General features: G+C 53.1%; 3 protein-coding genes and 1 pseudogene across 3 annotated transcripts; 1 reads left to right on the top strand and 3 right to left on the bottom strand.

The window, feature by feature from the left end:
- Nucleotides 1-1,259: 1,259 nt before the first annotated feature.
- Nucleotides 1,260-2,821, bottom strand: SAPIO_CDS10151 (Beta-1,3-glucan-binding protein; the record flags this gene model as incomplete). Its single annotated transcript, XM_016783797.1, has 2 exons — nt 1,260-2,193; nt 2,271-2,821. 2 exons carry the CDS (start codon nt 2,819-2,821, stop codon nt 1,260-1,262), a joined length of 1,485 nt encoding a protein of 494 aa, XP_016639233.1.
- A 3,064-nt stretch (nt 2,822-5,885) lies between these two features.
- On the bottom strand, nt 5,886-7,316 carry SAPIO_CDS10152 (annotated as a pseudogene; the record flags this gene model as incomplete).
- An 835-nt stretch (nt 7,317-8,151) lies between these two features.
- On the bottom strand, nt 8,152-13,303 carry SAPIO_CDS10153 (uncharacterized protein; the record flags this gene model as incomplete). Its single annotated transcript, XM_016783798.1, has 4 exons — nt 8,152-8,968; nt 9,430-9,507; nt 9,894-10,637; nt 10,713-13,303. The coding sequence occupies 4 exons, from the start codon at nt 13,301-13,303 to the stop codon at nt 8,152-8,154; spliced, it is 4,230 nt and encodes a 1,409-aa protein (XP_016639234.1).
- Nucleotides 13,304-15,124: 1,821 nt separating this feature from the next.
- Nucleotides 15,125-16,349, top strand: SAPIO_CDS10154 (uncharacterized protein; the record flags this gene model as incomplete). The annotated part of the gene is made up of 2 exons (XM_016783799.1): nt 15,125-15,718; nt 15,957-16,349. The coding sequence occupies 2 exons, from the start codon at nt 15,125-15,127 to the stop codon at nt 16,347-16,349; spliced, it is 987 nt and encodes a 328-aa protein (XP_016639235.1).
- Nucleotides 16,350-16,522: the final 173 nt, after the last annotated feature.

Genomic DNA, 16,522 nt, shown 5'->3' on the forward strand with positions numbered 1-16,522 from the left:
CATGCTCAGTTAAAACGTTGGCAGCTTTCACGTTCCGTTTGTCCCAAAGCATCCTCGTCCATCATCGGTATGTCGTCTCTCCGAAGTCCGTCACATAAAAATTTCTTCTGGTGAACTCCACATTTCAGGTCTTGGAAAAGCGAGAAGCTGCAGTAGCGTGGACCAAGACGTGCCAGTTCGACGCCACCAGAAATATTGTGAATTTGCCAACTCAGCCCGCTAGGCTGTGCATTCGACGACTAAAGGTAAGTACGAGGTATTGGATCGGTCTTGGTGTTGTATGGGTGGCAGGAGAGCATCTGCAGGCAGTGTCCTTGCTCTCGGCAACAGAACAGATAATACGAAGAACCAAAGCAGCTGGAATCAAAATGGAACAGACCAGGGCCACCAGGCCCAGGCCCAGGCCAGGCCGTACCCTTGCATTGCATCACTGCATCTCCTCTGAATTGGTCCAATTTGGACCAGCACAGATCAATTATCACTCGAAACGGTGCTGCGAAACCCTCGCAAAAGCCCTGGGCAATGGCGACGGCGTTCGGTAACTCGCCCGTGCTATTTTTATTTTATTATTTTCTTTTCTTCTGGGAAATATTGGTTGCTTGGCCATGCTTGGCTTATTGTGCGGAACTTTGGGGAGAATAACTCTGCTTGGCATTGGCACGTTTTGATGTTGGATGCCAGCACAGGAGACCCAAAATGAATGCGAATGCGCCCTGATAATGCATGGCATCTTTCGGAGCAAATGGAGACGAGTGCCCGTTGTCCGCTGCATACCATTGAGCTGAACCCGTGCAGTCGACTCATGTATGCTTCCAGCGATGGCTTCGTGCATCATGAAGTTCTTGAGATAGGCAAGTTCCGACTCCGTGGGTGCGGTGGGATTGATGGAATTGATTGATCACTTGCGCCCGGTGAGCTGTCTATTCGGCGACTGTCCTCTCCACCAGATTGAAGCTCATCCATGGGAGGGCCTTGACGTCTCTAATATTGGCTGGAATGTCAAGGGTCTCGTCTCATTCCCAGCTTCAAGGGCGCAACACTGAGCTCGAAAGTCTGTAAACACGCAATTCAGTTCAATTCTCAGCAGATCCGCACCTGATTTACTTCCGTGTATCCATCTCGCAAAGGAATAAGAAACCTCCTATCTAATGAGCAATCTAGAATAATATGAACGTGATCCTGAACCTACCTAGTCTATCCTGTTATTACACTGAACGTAGAAAAAAAAAAAAAATGAAATCCAAATGCTTCTCCCATCCTCAAAGCTCCTCGTTGCCGTCGCACTGCTGCCACATCACCACCTTGGAAATCTCCATCTGCGGCTGCGTCCACGTAGGATACCACTCATTCCTCTTCGTCCAGAAATCCTTCGCCGCATTATCTGACCTATCCCTCCAAGGCTTCCCGGGAGCATCCTGAAACCAGCCATTCTGCGAACCCACGGCCACGTTCAAGATGAGGAAGAACTTCTGATCGAACGGCGCCTCCTTCCGCCCCGTCGCCGACCACGGATCCTCGATCCTCTCCCCGTCGGAGTTGAAGTTGGGAAAATTCCCCCGCTCCCAGAACGGCTTGGCGAAATTCGTATAAGTAACCTGCAACAGCCTCGAGTTGACGTACGTGAAGAGATATTTCTGCGACCACTCCAACCCGAACGTGTTGAAGCCGTCGCTGTATGTCGTGTGTAGCGCTCCGCGCTTGTTGTTCGTGCGCCACCACCCGTCGTTTTCCGAGTCAGGACCCCAATGAAGTGCTGACGACATGACATCGTTGCCCCCCTGCGGATAAGTCCAATTATTCCCCCGCGACTCCATAATGTCAATCTCTCCCGACGCGGGCCACTCCCCGTAGGTATCCTCGACCGGCATCATCCAAATGGCAGGCCAGAGCCAGTCTCCGCGCGGTAATTTCGCCGTAACCTCGACGCGACCGTACTTGATGCTTGCGCCCTTCTTGGTGTTGATGCGACCCGATTTAGCAGGGGGCACGATCGTCGCGTTGCCGACCGTCGTGTTGGTGGTGGCGATGCATCGGAGGGGATCGTCAGAAGTGCAGGTGCCGTCTTTCAGGAGGTCGATTTTGCTGTCGTTTTCAATGAGGGAGGCGTCCTGGAGGGTGGCGCGGATGATGAGGCGCCCGTCTTGGATGAAGACGTTTTCGTCGCCGGGTGTGGTCATGGCGAATTCACCATTGCTGTAAAAAGTTTGAATCAGTTAGTATCTTTTTTGACAAAGAGGATATTGCCAATGTGAGGGAGGCGAAAGACATACCCAAAGCCACCAAGCTCAACCTCTTTCGTCCAGATACTCTCCCTCAGTCCCTGCGAAAAGTCCTCGACAAGCACCTCGCAGTATTTGTGCTGCACCACGCTCCGGATCCCATCCCAGACGAGAAACCCAGAGATACCCAAACCAACCAAGATACCGATAATAGGCAATATAGTTACCCACTTCTCCTTAGGATCCTTGTGCTTCAACCACGGCTTCTCGACATCTCCCTTCTTTACTCTCCTCGAGTGGAAGTACCTCGGTGGACGCTCCTCGGAACGTGCCGCGCTCACACCCGTCAAAGCAGCAATCCCGCTGCCACTGAAGTCGCCGAGACTAGAAGTTGGCCGAGAGGCTTCTGGGCTCGCGAAGGGGTTGGTTCCTAGGCCTGAAGCTGAGGCGGCTTCCGAGGAGGCACCCGGGACGGTCTTGGGGTTGAAGGGGTCATTGTTTGGACTGTCTGTCGCGGCAGTGGCTGGGCGGGTTGAGGCGGGAGCGGTGCTAGGCGGTATTGATGCGTAGAGGTTGTGGTCTGGAGGATTGTCGTTGTTCATGGCTGTTATTTTGCGTGTCTATAAGTGAGAAAATGGAAGACGAAGTAAAGATTAGGCGTGAGAATGTAAGGTGATTGCCTAGTTCTTTGAACTGGTTGATAGCAGGGACAGAGGGGTGATATGCAGGGTGTATTAGAGATTGGAGACACTGAGGGAAGGTATAAGAGAATGAGAGTAGAAGAAGATGGATGGGGTGTATGAGCTTTACTAGAGATATTCTTAGCTACACGGAGTTTAAAGAAGGACAAGCCGAGAGATGAAGGGCATGCAACGAAGTCAATAAGGTCAGGGACCAGCAGGTCCTGGGGAATGACCTCGATATTCATTCGGTTGGTATTAGTGCAGGCCAAGGCCGGAAAGGATATGAGCGGTTCCATCGAGTGACGGCCGGCTTCGACCTACAAAACGGAGAAGGGAGGGAACAGCACGGCCATCACATGCGAGTATCCCTTTTCGGGTCCAATACTGCGACCTGGGAGCCAGTGAAACAAAGCAGAAAAAGCCATGGCTGGCTGGATGGCTGTCGCCCAAGAACGAGTTGCCATGCCAGAATATTGGTGCAGCTTTCCGTAGTGAAAGGGGGGGGTTCAGGTATGTAGAAGCGGTCGTTCCAACGCAACCCCCCACAGCGGCAAGGAATCTGCTTGTAACCACAAGCTCTGGCTAATTATGGGTCAGCCTGGCGTCTCAACTCTACCATTACCGAATGTGCACGGGAAGGAATGATATCAGGACTTGCAAGTAGAATGTAGTATCCAACAAGCGGGCGATAGGTCTGATTCAAACGTGACAGTGAGAGGTTAAGGTTCGGACCCTCGTCCCCGCTGCCCCTGCTTTCGTACCAACCTGAACGAGGGAAAGTCCCAGGATCAGGTCCCACCGGGCGTTTCTTGGCAAATTGACGTTACGAAGGCCAACGATCAAACGGTATTCCAGACAGTCCAAGACGGTACATTCTTGAGTCCGTCTCAGTCAGCGTTTCCTCCTCCATCATTCCATGGACAGATGTGCCAATAGGAATGGCCCTCTTCCTCCCAAGGGCATGCCGGCCGGTCAACAGACCGGTGATGTGGGTTATGGAACATCATCAACCTCGTTTTCGGCCTCGCGGTTTATCAGCGACCTTCCCTAAGTGGGCGGAAGGTGGTAGAGAGGGTCCCACCAGTTCAGCTCGACATGTTCCCTTCCTTCAGTCGTACCTAGCACCTGCGTCTGCGTTCCCATCCAAGCAGCTTCCGGATTCGATATGAGGGAATGCTCTCCGGGTCCTCGGAGTCTGCAACCAACGAACTGAGCGGCTGGATGATTGGCTTCTGTACACTATAAAGACCTCTGCTTCGTACTAGTCAAACCTGCCACCTCATCTCTACTCCTAGTACTCCAACTACTCTCTCGCCTGCAGGTCTACGAGTCAGGCCTCCCGCTCTCATTGATTAAGGTACCTAACCTACCCATCTTCACCTGAAAGAGCTAAACCAAAGCGTACGTGCGTATCCACTTAACAACATAATTACCTGCAGAAAAGGATCCTTCTAAAAGTAAACGAGCAAGGACCACATTTGGGAGGGGCCACCGCAAGCGAAGCTATCTCGTCTGTTCTGCAGCAGTTGCTTTTGTGACCAATCTTGCATGCTGTGGGTTTGTGGGCCAAGAATCTCGGAGAGTAAATTTTCTCGATTTATTTTTGGCTTTTATTACTTTTCTCTCCTCTTTTTTTTTTTTTTTTTTTTTTTTTTTTTATCTGTGGCGCTGGTATTGATTATTGCTTTTCCTCGGGGTCTCTGCACTCTGCCGCCCGCCCACGTATTATTTTCCGCCCATTTTGGGAACATGCCTTATCCTTGAAAGCCACTCATTTCCTTGGCCCTTTGCGCGCGTATATTTATCTCTCCGATTAACACGTTATCTAGAATTATCATTCAAGCCCCCTTCCGCCACCGGAGTCGTCCCGCTCCGCGTCGCCGTATCCTCGTAAGTCGGAAAGCCAATGAACTGGAAGTGACAACTTCATGCCTTATCGTATTTGGCTCGTACATTCCCAACGCATGTTGTTATCCGACGCCTCCGGCCTGCCCTCTTTTATAAAACGCCATCAGAGATCCCAATTTCGTATCTGGCATTCCACATCTTGGCTTCAATCTCCACCCCACTTGGTGATATCTCCCGTCCCTCCTTCACCGCTAATTTCAGCCTTATATCAGAGACATTTCACGGCGTGACTGAGACATACATGGCCTTTATCGTCTCTGCGCAGCTGTCAAACGAAAAAGGTCAGCAAGGCAGGCGTAGTGCCCCGTCATCGTAGAATCGGCGGCTGTCAGCTCGTTCTCCGTGCAGGTGTGGGTGGTGTCGCGGTACTTCAACTCTGCAGACTCCTTCGTAATTGTTTTCGGTTCGAGGCGCTGTCCTTCCAGAACCGAAGAGGTGGTAGGTGGACTCGGCTGGAGAGCTTGATGGGGATGGAGATTCGACTACGATCTATCCGCGTTTGGGAGGGGGTATATGATCTAATGATGGATGGAACTTGAAAATCAGAACGTGGGAGCATCTGGGTTATGCTCCTATATACAGCGCTTGGGATTTTCCATGTCTTGGAATAGGGGCTCGCTCCGGGGTATACAAAGTTGGTAAAAATACTGACCATTCCCTGTCCTAGGCTCATTTCGAAACAAAGGGGAAATATACAGACTGGGGTTCTCTTAAACACTTGCATATACCTTTGATTGAGGAGGTTCTACTACCTCCAGTACAACTGAATTGTCTATCATGGCCAGTCTCCTCAGTTGGAAATGGCCTTGTTCTGAAATGCTGTGAACAATATAATACATATAATACATGTGAGAATGAAGGACCTCTTTGAAGATGGGGTATGATTCCCTTCAAGGGCATCCCAAAGTGCATTGAGGAAGTGACTGGCAACACTCAATTGGTTCCAAAGGCAAGGACAGATGCCTCAGAGGTAAAAGTGAACAATCAAGTAAAGGTATAACAGTAATGCCAACGAAGAGGGGGATGGTGACTCTAAAGAAGAGACTTAACATGCCCATATTTGGAGATCAACGATCTAACTCTTCAGGTCATCGTTATCAGTGTTGCCAGTGCGGGGCTTTTTTCGTGGGGGTTCATCGTCGTTTTCGTGGTCTCTGCTTCTCACACCCCGAGAGTCAATCATCTCAGCCATACGATCCAGCCTCTGGTTAATTCCCTCCATTTGGGTCTGGAGTCCAGAAACTTGCTGCTTGACGGTGGAGAAGCCCTCTCGGAAGGTTTCCTCCAATTCGTACAGCCAGGCAAGAGCCCTTAGTCTGGGAGATGGCTGATTCGGCTCCGCATTGTTGGGTTCGATGCCTGCGGCGAGAGGGTGTTGCGCTTCGGTAGGAGCAGAAGTCGGAGAATAAGAAACTTGTGTCCATTGAGCTGGCTGCGAGGGCGTGGAAGGGTTGGAAGGCTGGAGGGGTGGGAGGTGAATTGGTCCGTTGTTGCTCTGCTCCCAGTCGACCGCCGAGGCTCCGACACCACGAAGGGGGAACCGCGATGCCTGCTGTCCTACTGGGAGAGGAGAATTGGGGCCCCAAGAGCTGCTTTGGCCCGATGCCACCATTCCAGATCCGCCGAGAGGGGTTGAAGCGATGTCTCCAAGCTGGACTTGCAGCGAAGGGAGAGAACGACCGCCCTTGGGAGTGAGGTTAGTCTGATTGTGCTGATAATCATTAGGGTTAGATAGTGCGCTTACTTTAAAACCAGTCTGGGGTTGAGCCAAAACATGTGGGGCAGCGTGAGGGATGGCGTATCCGATGCCTGAAGCGCTGCTTTGGTGGACGAGGGCTCGGGGCGTGGCGGGGGTGCTCTGTCCGCCAAACTGAAGAGGCAAAGCCAGCAAAGGAGAAGGCGTGACAGGACCAGGACCTTGATTGTGGCCGAGCAACTCCAACGCCGCCATGATGTCGGCGGGCTCCTGGTCAAGATCGACATCCATGCTCCATACGATACCTTGCCAGGTAACGTCCCTGGCTTCGACGGCCTCGATGACTTGTTGAAATTTCCTTTGGAGTGGCGTAAGTTGACTCTTGCGGAGCCTAGCATCACGGACCTCGCTCTCATGCCGGGCCTTTGCCCAAGAATTCCACTCCTCGAGGCTTTCGGTGGCCGGCGGAGGGTGGGTTTGGCCGTCCACCCAAACGAGGAGATGGCCCCAATCTTTCTCTCTGATTCTCTTGAGGAGGTATCGGGGGACCAGACCTTGCGAGTGCATGCAGTATGCAAGGACTTCGGTGACCGGCGGCGGGACGGGGGGATTGGCCTTGAACGGCTTCCACAGGTTGCGAGTGAGCTTCTGGTCGCTGGTCCGAAAGTCCTGGATGCTCGTCTGGAGTAGCTTCATGACCGCCAGAATGTCACGACCTCGGAATTCCTCGATCCACTGAATTGGGAAGGATGTTACCACAGATCGCAGATATCTGGTCGCCTGGTCGGCGCTCCGGAGACCAGGTTCCATGTTGTTGGTTGAGGCGACGCCGCGTCGAGCTCGGGCAGGGGGTGTGGATAATTCTGAAGTGGAAAAAAGAAAGAAAAAGCTGATGGTGATAAGAATGGTGTTGAAGCCGGGTAGAGAGGAATGGCGATGTTTGAAGAGGGAAGACGGCATGAGGGAGAGGGGAGAAACCGTAGTGTCAAGTGGGAAGAAGAAGAATTCTCGTGTGGTCTCCTAGCTGTTATGTATTGACTGAGATGGAGGGACGCGTCTACTAAAACCAGCTTTCTAGTGATTCATTTGATGCCTCCTTCCCTTGCTCCAGTCTTTTTGTTGAACTGGAGCAATGGTGAAGTGAATCATGAATCAGCCTCGAGGTTCCCCGAACGCTCTTTCCAACTTGGGTCTTGGTCTGTCAACACGCCTACAAGTCAAACTTGAGTTGGGGAAGCTACGACCCGGTGAAGTCGGTGACTGGGTGTCTTTACTGTCTCTCGAGGCGAGCCCGTCGAGGCTCTTGTTTCTAGAAGTTGGTATTGACAAGCATTTAGACATACGGATATCACCAGGTGGAGGAAGAAAACGCCTTAGTACTAGGAACATCAAATAAAAGTACAACAAAGTCGATCCATGATTGAAGACGTTCGTGCTTTTCAAGGAACACTATCAAAACTCCTAGGGTCCTTCTCTGCTACCTTCATGAAAGTTCAAAAATCGTCTCTGCGAAGGTGTCCTTGACATCATCCTTGCGAGGTCTCTTCCTCGATCTTCCCATCCCGTCCTCCAAGTTTGTAATTCGGTCGATCCGTTCCTCGAGGTCTGACAACTTTTTAGTGATGACATCGAGTCTCTGGCTCATCTATTGTTCGAGACCAAGTAGTTTCTGGGCCACCTTGCCAATGGCAGCTCTGCCTACCTCGTCTTTAACTCCATCGGACTGCGTGGACTGGGACTCGACTTCCTTAGCAACCTGGGCCGGCGCTGTAGCTGTGGTGGCTTCGGTAGCAGCTCTGCCCAGCCCATGTCGACTTGGGTGGGATCCGATGACCAGTCGCGGTCTCCAAACTTCCAGGGCGGGTTCGAGGATGGCGTTACTCTGTGCCGTGGGCCTGTTCCGAGGGCTGTCAATTGCGATTCCAGCCCTTTTGTGTTGATGCCTCCGCCGGCGCGCTGATCGTTGCGGGCTTGGGGACGTAGGTTGTTGTGGTGCTCTTGGTTCGGGAGATGCTCCCCTGGGAGGCACACGTTTGTCGACCGATTCGGTAGCGCGTGGTTGTGGACGTATCAGACTAAAACATGACTCTTTCGCTACGCGCCGAGTCGTTTCATCCATGATATCATGAGGATCTTGGTTGAGATCTATATCCAGCGTCCACTTGATCGCGTCGGGGGTAGTACCAATAACTTCCACATTGGTAACTAGCGAGCGGAACTTCCTCTGGGCCGGCGTGAAGTCGTCAATACTGGGCTGGGGCCAAAGGTCGGGAATATACCGGGTGTCCGCCCATCGCATCCATTCCTCACGGCTTGCAGTTGCTGCGGGCGGCGGGACTTGCCTCGGGTACCAGATCAAAAGATGTCCCCAATCAAGCTGTCGGACGTCGTCGAGGATATCCCTGACAAAGGAAGGGCCTCGATGCAGGATGCAAGCTAGAAGCTCCGCCTTTCTGGGCTGTCTGGGTGGTCGGGTTCTAAAAGCCGAGTAAATGCGTCGTGGGAGGCGGTGGGATGCAAGATTAACATCTTGGACGTTCACCTGTACCGATTCGAGGATCGCCAGTATTTCGCGGCCGCGGAACTCTATATAGAGCGAGGGGGAGACCCCGCAGAATCCTTCTCAGGTATGTTGTCGCCTGGGCCTTTGTCTTGAGTTTGACCATGTCGACGCTTTGTGCTGGAGCGGTTGGAAAGGGAAGAGGGTTGACTTGGCGGGGTGGTGCATTTGCAACAGAGCGGGTTTTGGATGCCAGGAAAAGGAGACAAGAAGGGCCAAGAAGCCCTCCTGATCGAGGTAACTGTCGACCAGCAGAGCTAACTGGGCAGGTTATGTTGATTGCTGTCGTCTTAGGGAAGAGACGAGGAGGAGGAAGGGACAAAAAGAAAGAGAGACAACCCCCGGCTGTGCCTGTGTGCGTACCTGTCGAGGTAAAGAAGAGAAAGAATGGTTCGAGGAGGCCGAACTTTGTCGAGGGGTTCCTCGCGCTCCTTCCTCGTCCTCAATTTTGGATACCAGCCAGCTAGCTTGAGGCGAGTAGTTTTCGGAACGGCAAGTTGGCGTGGGCTCGAGGGCTCGGCAAACGAGATTGAGCAGCCGTGCCTGGCTCCTTCTAAGATACAATGGGGAGAGAAGAGCTACCCGTGAATTACATGAAACGTCTATTCTTCTATAAAGTGTAAAGTGTGCTTGTCTTTTGTCCAAAACCCAGATATCCTGACCTCTAGAACCTAGGAAGAATGAAAAGAAAAGGAAAAGGAAAGAAAATGCAATGCCATAGAAACGAGTTCCCTCCGTCTATTCGTGTTCCATCACCTCTAGTCTACTTCATGCAGAAAACAGACATGCACAAAAAAACCAGATCAATAAACCCGACTCTCCTCTACTCCTCATCATCCGTGTCTGGAGGTTTAGGAGTCCCAGGCGCGCTCGAAAGCCAAGCAATCTCCCTCAGCCTCCTCCTAACCGCCCTCTCCTTCAGCTCCTTCTTAGTAAGACCCTTCTTCTTTTTCCGGGCCTTGAAGTTCATCGGCGACGAGTTATCCTCGGTTCCGCTGTTAACGGCGCTAGGCACAGCGCTCGGCACGGCACTAGGCGCAGCACTGGGGGCCGCGCTGCTGGCAGCCGTGCTGGGAACGGCGCTGCTATCCTCGAAGCGGTCGGAATGCACGGCCGACTGGCCCTTGTACGTAACCTTCCCGTCGTTGACATAGAACTGCTCCGAGCACAAGGCGCCGACGAACTCGTCGTTGTGGGAAATGAGAATGACTCCACCCTTGAAGTCGCGGATGGCCACGGCCAGACCGCCAAGCGAGTCGCGGTCCAAGAAGTTAGTCGGCTCGTCAAGCACGAGGACGTGCGGCTTGGACCAGAGCGCCGCAGCGAGGACAACCTTGATCTTTTGGCCGCCGCTGAGGGAGCCGATCTCGTTGTGGTTGGCGATGTCGGGGTCCATACCGACGTCTTCGAAGTGCTTCGAGATCACGGAGGGTTGGAGTTCGCGGTAGCCGAGACCTTCGCGGGCGGCTTCGTAGTCGTCGAATTCCTGGACGAGTTTGGCGAAGCCTAGCTCTGTGAGGGTTTCGCGGGAGACTTGGGAGTTGTGCTTAGGGAGCATGTTTCGCCATTTTCTAGTAGAGACTATTAGTAGACGAGCTTTTAAAAATACGGTTTGGGAAAGGCGGGAATGGTTAGGGAGGACTCACACTTCGTATTGGAACGTCTTCTTGTATTTTTGACGACCAATCAAAGCCTCAATCTGCTTGGCCGGCTTGCCGTCACCGATATCCACAAACTTATTCATCTGCTCCTTGTCCTTGTCCGAAAGGATACGGGTCTGCTTCAAGTGCACTTCTCGATCGTCGCCGTGGGCATATCGCCACTGCAGGTACTGGTTAGGCGTCTTCTCGAGATGCATCTCGACGTGCTCCAAAGCGTGCTGCTTGATGTAGCCGATACGCAAGTTGGGATGCTTCTCGACTCGGCCGGTCGTGGGGATGAGTTCACCAGTCAGAAGCTTGATCATAGTGGACTTGCCGGCACCGTTGGGACCGATGATGGCAACTCGAGAGGACAGCGAGAGCTGGCAGGAGGCATCAACGAGGGATGGCTTCGGGGCGCCGGGGTAGGTGTAGGAGACATTGCTCATCTTGAGAATTGCGCGGGTCATGGACTTGACTCCGGTCAGGAGACCAGGGGCGGGGAACTTGAACTGGACGTTGGAGGCGGAGAGGGTATAGTAGCTCTTGGCCTCGGGTCGCATCTTGACGAACGCGGCGAGGTTGCCGCGGTAGTGGGCGAGCTTCTTGTTGGGCTCGTAGTGGTAGATATCCGTGGTAACCTCGTCCAGGAAGCCAGAGTCGTGGGATACGATCAAACTGGTGATCTGGGTATTGCTCTTGAGGTAATTCTCGAGCCACTTGACGTTGGCAACGTCGAGATGATTAGTAGGTTCGTCCAGGAGTAGGACGTCGGCTTTCTGGAGCATGGCTCGGGCCAGAGCAAGCTTCATCTTCCAACCACCACTGAGGGACCCGACCTTCTGGGCCTGACGACCCTCAGGGCCGGGGGTGAAGCCGAACTCGGCAAGAACCTCGGAAATGCGCTCCTGGCCTTCCTTGGCGATCTCAGGGTCCTTGGAGACGAACTCGAGAATGCTAATATCGGCATCCTCGCCCTGGTTGTGCTCGACGTAGCAGGTCCTAAGGACAGACTGAGGGGGGAAACCTTCGAGCTTTTCGTTCGCGATACTCCTCATCAGCGTGGACTTTCCGGCACCGTTGCGACCGCAAAGACCGTAGCGGTGGCCCTTGAGAAGCCTGAGGTTGGTGTGCGATAGCAAAAGCATACCACCGTAGGCCAGGGAGAAATCAGCGTTCACGATCTCAACCTCGCCGTCGTCCTCCTTTTCAGGCTCGCCGTGCTTACGCCTGTCCTCCAATACGTAGAACTCTTGGACGGCATCCGCAACGGCATCATGGGCACTGGCGCCTCTCGTGAAGCCCTTTAGGTACGGCCCGATCCTTCCAGCGATGCGCAGAACCTGACCATGATTGACATCCTCAGCCACCATCTCGCAAATGTAGGACCGGGCGAGCTTGTAGAGGTCGGCCTGGCCGGCAAGCCCGCCGTTTTTCTTGATCTGCTCATCGAGCAGAGCAGCAACATCACCAGCGCTCGTGCGCTCAACGACATTCTGTCCGTCGCCCATCGCCTTGTCAATAACGGAGAGGGCACGGTCGGCTAGTTCTCGAACCTCGGGCTGCGAAGCACGATCGGACACACTTTTCACACCGGGCTTGAGCTTGGGAAGGAAAGTACGGGCCTCGATGGGGTCATGGACGAGTTTCGTGAGATTCTCGACGACGACGACGGTCTGGCGGAGGACTTCTTGGGAGGTGGTTGGGGTGTTGAGGGAGCGCTCGAGCAAGGGGGTGAGGAGCGCCAGCACGGGGGACGTGACGACGGCGACGAAGGTGGTTTGCGACAGGGCGTGGATGGCCTTTTGAAGAGTAGTGGCGGAAGGGTGCTGCATCGTGTCGATAAGTAGAGGGATACGGGGGGCGACATCGTCGTTGGAGAGAAGAGTGGTGAGCGAGGTCATGGCAACGCCGGCCTGCTTCTCGACTTCAGTCTTCATATCGTGCATGCCCTCCTCCACGATGGGAATAAGAGCAGCAAGTTTCGTTCCCATGGCGTCGCGAAGAATATCCTTCTCGATAGACTCCTCCTTTGTGCAGCCGACAGTGATCTGAGCCTTATCGGCCATGCGTTGAAGGAGCTTATAGGCGGCGACCGTGCCTTGCCACTTGCCAGTCTTCTTGGAAAGATATCGAATCAGAGCGGGCAACAAGCCAACAACAAGAGCCTCGGGGCTCAGGTTGGCAAACAGAGCGTCGATGCCATACTGAGCGGCCTCGCGAACCACAGCACCCTTATCGGAGAGGGCGTCTAGGGCCACGGACAAAAGACCGCCGTCCTGGACGAGGAGGACCGTCTCGCTCACGGGCTGTCGAGGAGGGAAGCGTTCGAAGACGGCCCCGAGGAGGTTCTGGGCGCTCTCGCGCTTGAGGCCGCTCTTCTTGTCGGCAGCGGCCTTCTTGATCTCGGCGACGATGCCGTACTGCGTCAGGCCGACACAGCCCACGGAGCCGAGGAGGAGTTCGCAGAGACCGTAGGCAGCGTCGACGGAGGCGGCGGAGGTCTTGGCGTTGAATATTGTTGTGATGAAGGCGCCCACGTCCTCTTGCGATGGAGGAGGAGCGGCGCCCTCGGCCACGACCATGGGAGGTGACATGGCGGAGAGGGGAGGGGTTGAGGGTATCAACCCCGTTGGGAATGGGTTGGCGGGGTAGAGGGGCACGATAAGACGAACCCTCGATCTTGTTTCCTGCTTCCAAAGGGAAAACTTGTTCTTAGGTCAAAGACAAAGAACAAAACCGATAAAATATCGGTATCCAAGGCAATGGAAAACGACCTGCTTTTCGAGGAGAGAAAATTTCTCCAGGCAGGGCAGAAAGGAGGGTGCGAGGTGCGCAAGCAATTTTGGGTTGGAGGGGCGCAGGGAAAATTATTTTTTAAGCAGGGCAAAAAAAATGTAATCTTATCGATAAGAAATCGCACTAAAATTCTTGATGGGTCAAAATGTCAATGTAGTGTCAGGTACCGATGACGTAGGGGCCTGCGGGAAATGTACAAGGGGTCTACGAACTGCAAATCAGGGCGACTCGATTCGATGAAGGTGTCTTGGCCAAGTTCAAATTGTTGCCAAGATGTCGACCTTTGTCAGCCAACCATCCCGACACGCGAGGCGGGTGGATTATTCAGATTGTTCCTTGAGGACAGGATTCTTGTGAGAAAATGGGTATCGGCACACAAAATGACTTGAAGTCGACAGAGAAGGTTGGAAGGATAAACGTTATTACCCTTTCCATCATCAGGGCGGGTTGTTAAGGATCTCGGCACCTCGTTGACGGAGATGGTCCGTTTGATCCCGGGTGCCAGCTCGCACGGGCCGGCGGTTTTGCCAACGCACTGAGCATCAACTGCATTCTCCAAGATCTAGAACAAAGCTGTCCTGCTAATCCAACACAACTTCCAGAACCGCTCCGGCAAAGGATCGAGTTATGGGCACGATTCGGCCAATGTTATGATACATCTTTGCCACCTCTCGCCAGCTACTATAATATTTTGAGCCCCTGGGATGTCGCATAGAAGTTACTCCACCAGTTTCGAACCGTTTCGAACCGACAACCTTTCCAAATGTCCCCATTCCACCGCAACTCCCCAAATCATCTCCATCCTCGAAATCTCACAACAATATCTCAACAGATAGATTCCCTCGCAAAAGGGAAAAAAAAAAGACTTCCCACTTCCCCCTCCTCATTCCCAATTTCTCTTTCCCATTTCCCAGATTCCTCCACGCCTCAGGGTTTGACCAGACCGGGTTCCACGCCGGCGCCTTGCGGAAGTAGTTTGTACGCAGTGCGTCACCGCTCGACCACTCGAGCTTCCATGAGACGTTAAGAATCCAGAGCCGAATTTTGATATATAACACATAGACGGCCGCCGCCCTCAAACTGCCAGGGGAAGGCACGTCCCAAACGAATTTCTAGTTCAGCATCACCAACGAAGGAAGGCTTCCTCGAAAGACACATCTCGAATCAACAACCTGGTCAATGAAGACGAAGTCAACCCCTCCTGGCCTTCGCCTTCTGGCCTTCGTTCAACTTTGCTGCCAAAGAGAAAACGTTACGATGTCTCCGCCTGCAACAAGCAAACTAGACCGCTCGAGCTTCTACTGAGCACTCCCTGGAACCACACTACGAATCTTAGGATTAGAGACTGCCAACAAAATTGCATCATTACCTCTTTTGAGTGTTACTCAGGTGTATGCCGGTAGTTGTGAAAGTATTATTTCCACAACCCTGATGTCATGTCATTGGTTGTCGAAGCCAGAGCAGGTGGCGGTGCTCCCGCAGCCTGAGCAGGACGTCAATCCTGTACTCGTCCTGCCTAACATCACTTGGATTGATTCATGACCAGATAAATCAATGCTTACCTGCAGACCATAACGCCCACCTACGCATGCATCACTTTTTAACGCAAATCACTCCTAATGCATTCCTACAACTACTCTCCTTTGACCGATGCCGATTCCATTCGGGTGATGGTTTTGTATCCTCTTCAGCTTGAGGGCACATATGAGAGGCTTATTTATTGCGACCTTGTCCAGACGCGGCTTTCTGATGTCACCAGCGACGAAAATGCCTATACCGCAATCTCGTACGTATGGGGAGAAAAGCGATATAGTAACCTTATTTGCGTCCTGAGCGAGGAAAGCTACCTCTACATTGGCTCCAACCTGTACTCGTTGCTCAAGAACCTTCGCCAAGCTGACGAGGTATTATGTCTTTGGGTGGACGCGATTTGTATTAACCAAGACGACATAACAGAGCGGAACCGCCAAGTTCACCAGATGTGCGACATCTTCTCATCCGCTAGGGAAACCATCGTGTATTTAGGAGACGCCGATGGCGGGAACACCGGGCTATCCGCCTGGAACTTTCTGGAAAGCCGGAGCACCTGGGCCTTGAACGACTACGGCCACATCGACTTCGACAGGCCCGCAACTATGCGGGAAGCGTTAGACTTCAAAGGAGATATCTCGGATGTGGAGATTGACGTGCTGCCGCGGCCGTGGTTTCGCAGGGTATGGGTCTTTCAAGAAGTCGTTGTCTCTAGGGAGGTCTCGGTCCAGTGCTCGCCGCCGCATACCGTGGGACGACTTCTGCAAGGCTGTTCTTCTCAGCGAGAGATATCATGATCGGTACGGGCATAGCTTGCATCATCGAGGTAAGGTGGAGATCGTGCATCACATGTTTCAAGCACGATGTGACTACCTGGAAAGCCGCGGTCTGCAACATCTTCGACCCGACTGGCATGATCAGGTGAAGCGCTACGATGATGGTGGTACCTACATCGTGAACTCGCTGCAGAGGGCCAGGCGGCTTGAGGCATCAGATCCCCGTGACAAGGCCTTCGCGCTTCTTGGAATCTCGACCGGATTCGACAAGGGTCATCCGGATACGTCCGCCAACTACGAGAAAACGACCAAGCGGGTATATGCGGACCTTGCGGCCTATATTCTTCAGACTACGGATAGTTACGATCTCTCCAGTTATCTGGACAATGGAAGCGAATCGATACAAGGCCAGCGGGTATTCGACGCCTCCATATTGGACCTCCCGTCATGGGTACCGAATTGGAACAGGTCCGAGTGGGGGACGGGGCACATCTCCCGCTCGCTCTTCGGGACTCTTGAGCTAGAACTAGAAGCGTAGAAGCTCACGCGAGAGCAGATTGTGAGAGCTAATCGCCGGATTACCGACAACCGACGCAACATATTTGCTGTGGGATATATACATGGAAAAATACAATACGGAGCGTCGATCGTCAGGCTTCAAGGACGAGACGAAGTCGCTTTCCAAAGAATCCGAGACCGGACCGAATACAG

Source organism: Scedosporium apiospermum (genome assembly GCF_000732125.1).
Source record: "Scedosporium apiospermum strain IHEM 14462 chromosome Unknown SEQ_SAPIO_0154, whole genome shotgun sequence".
Taxonomy (NCBI): Eukaryota; Fungi; Ascomycota; class Sordariomycetes; order Microascales; family Microascaceae; genus Scedosporium; species Scedosporium apiospermum.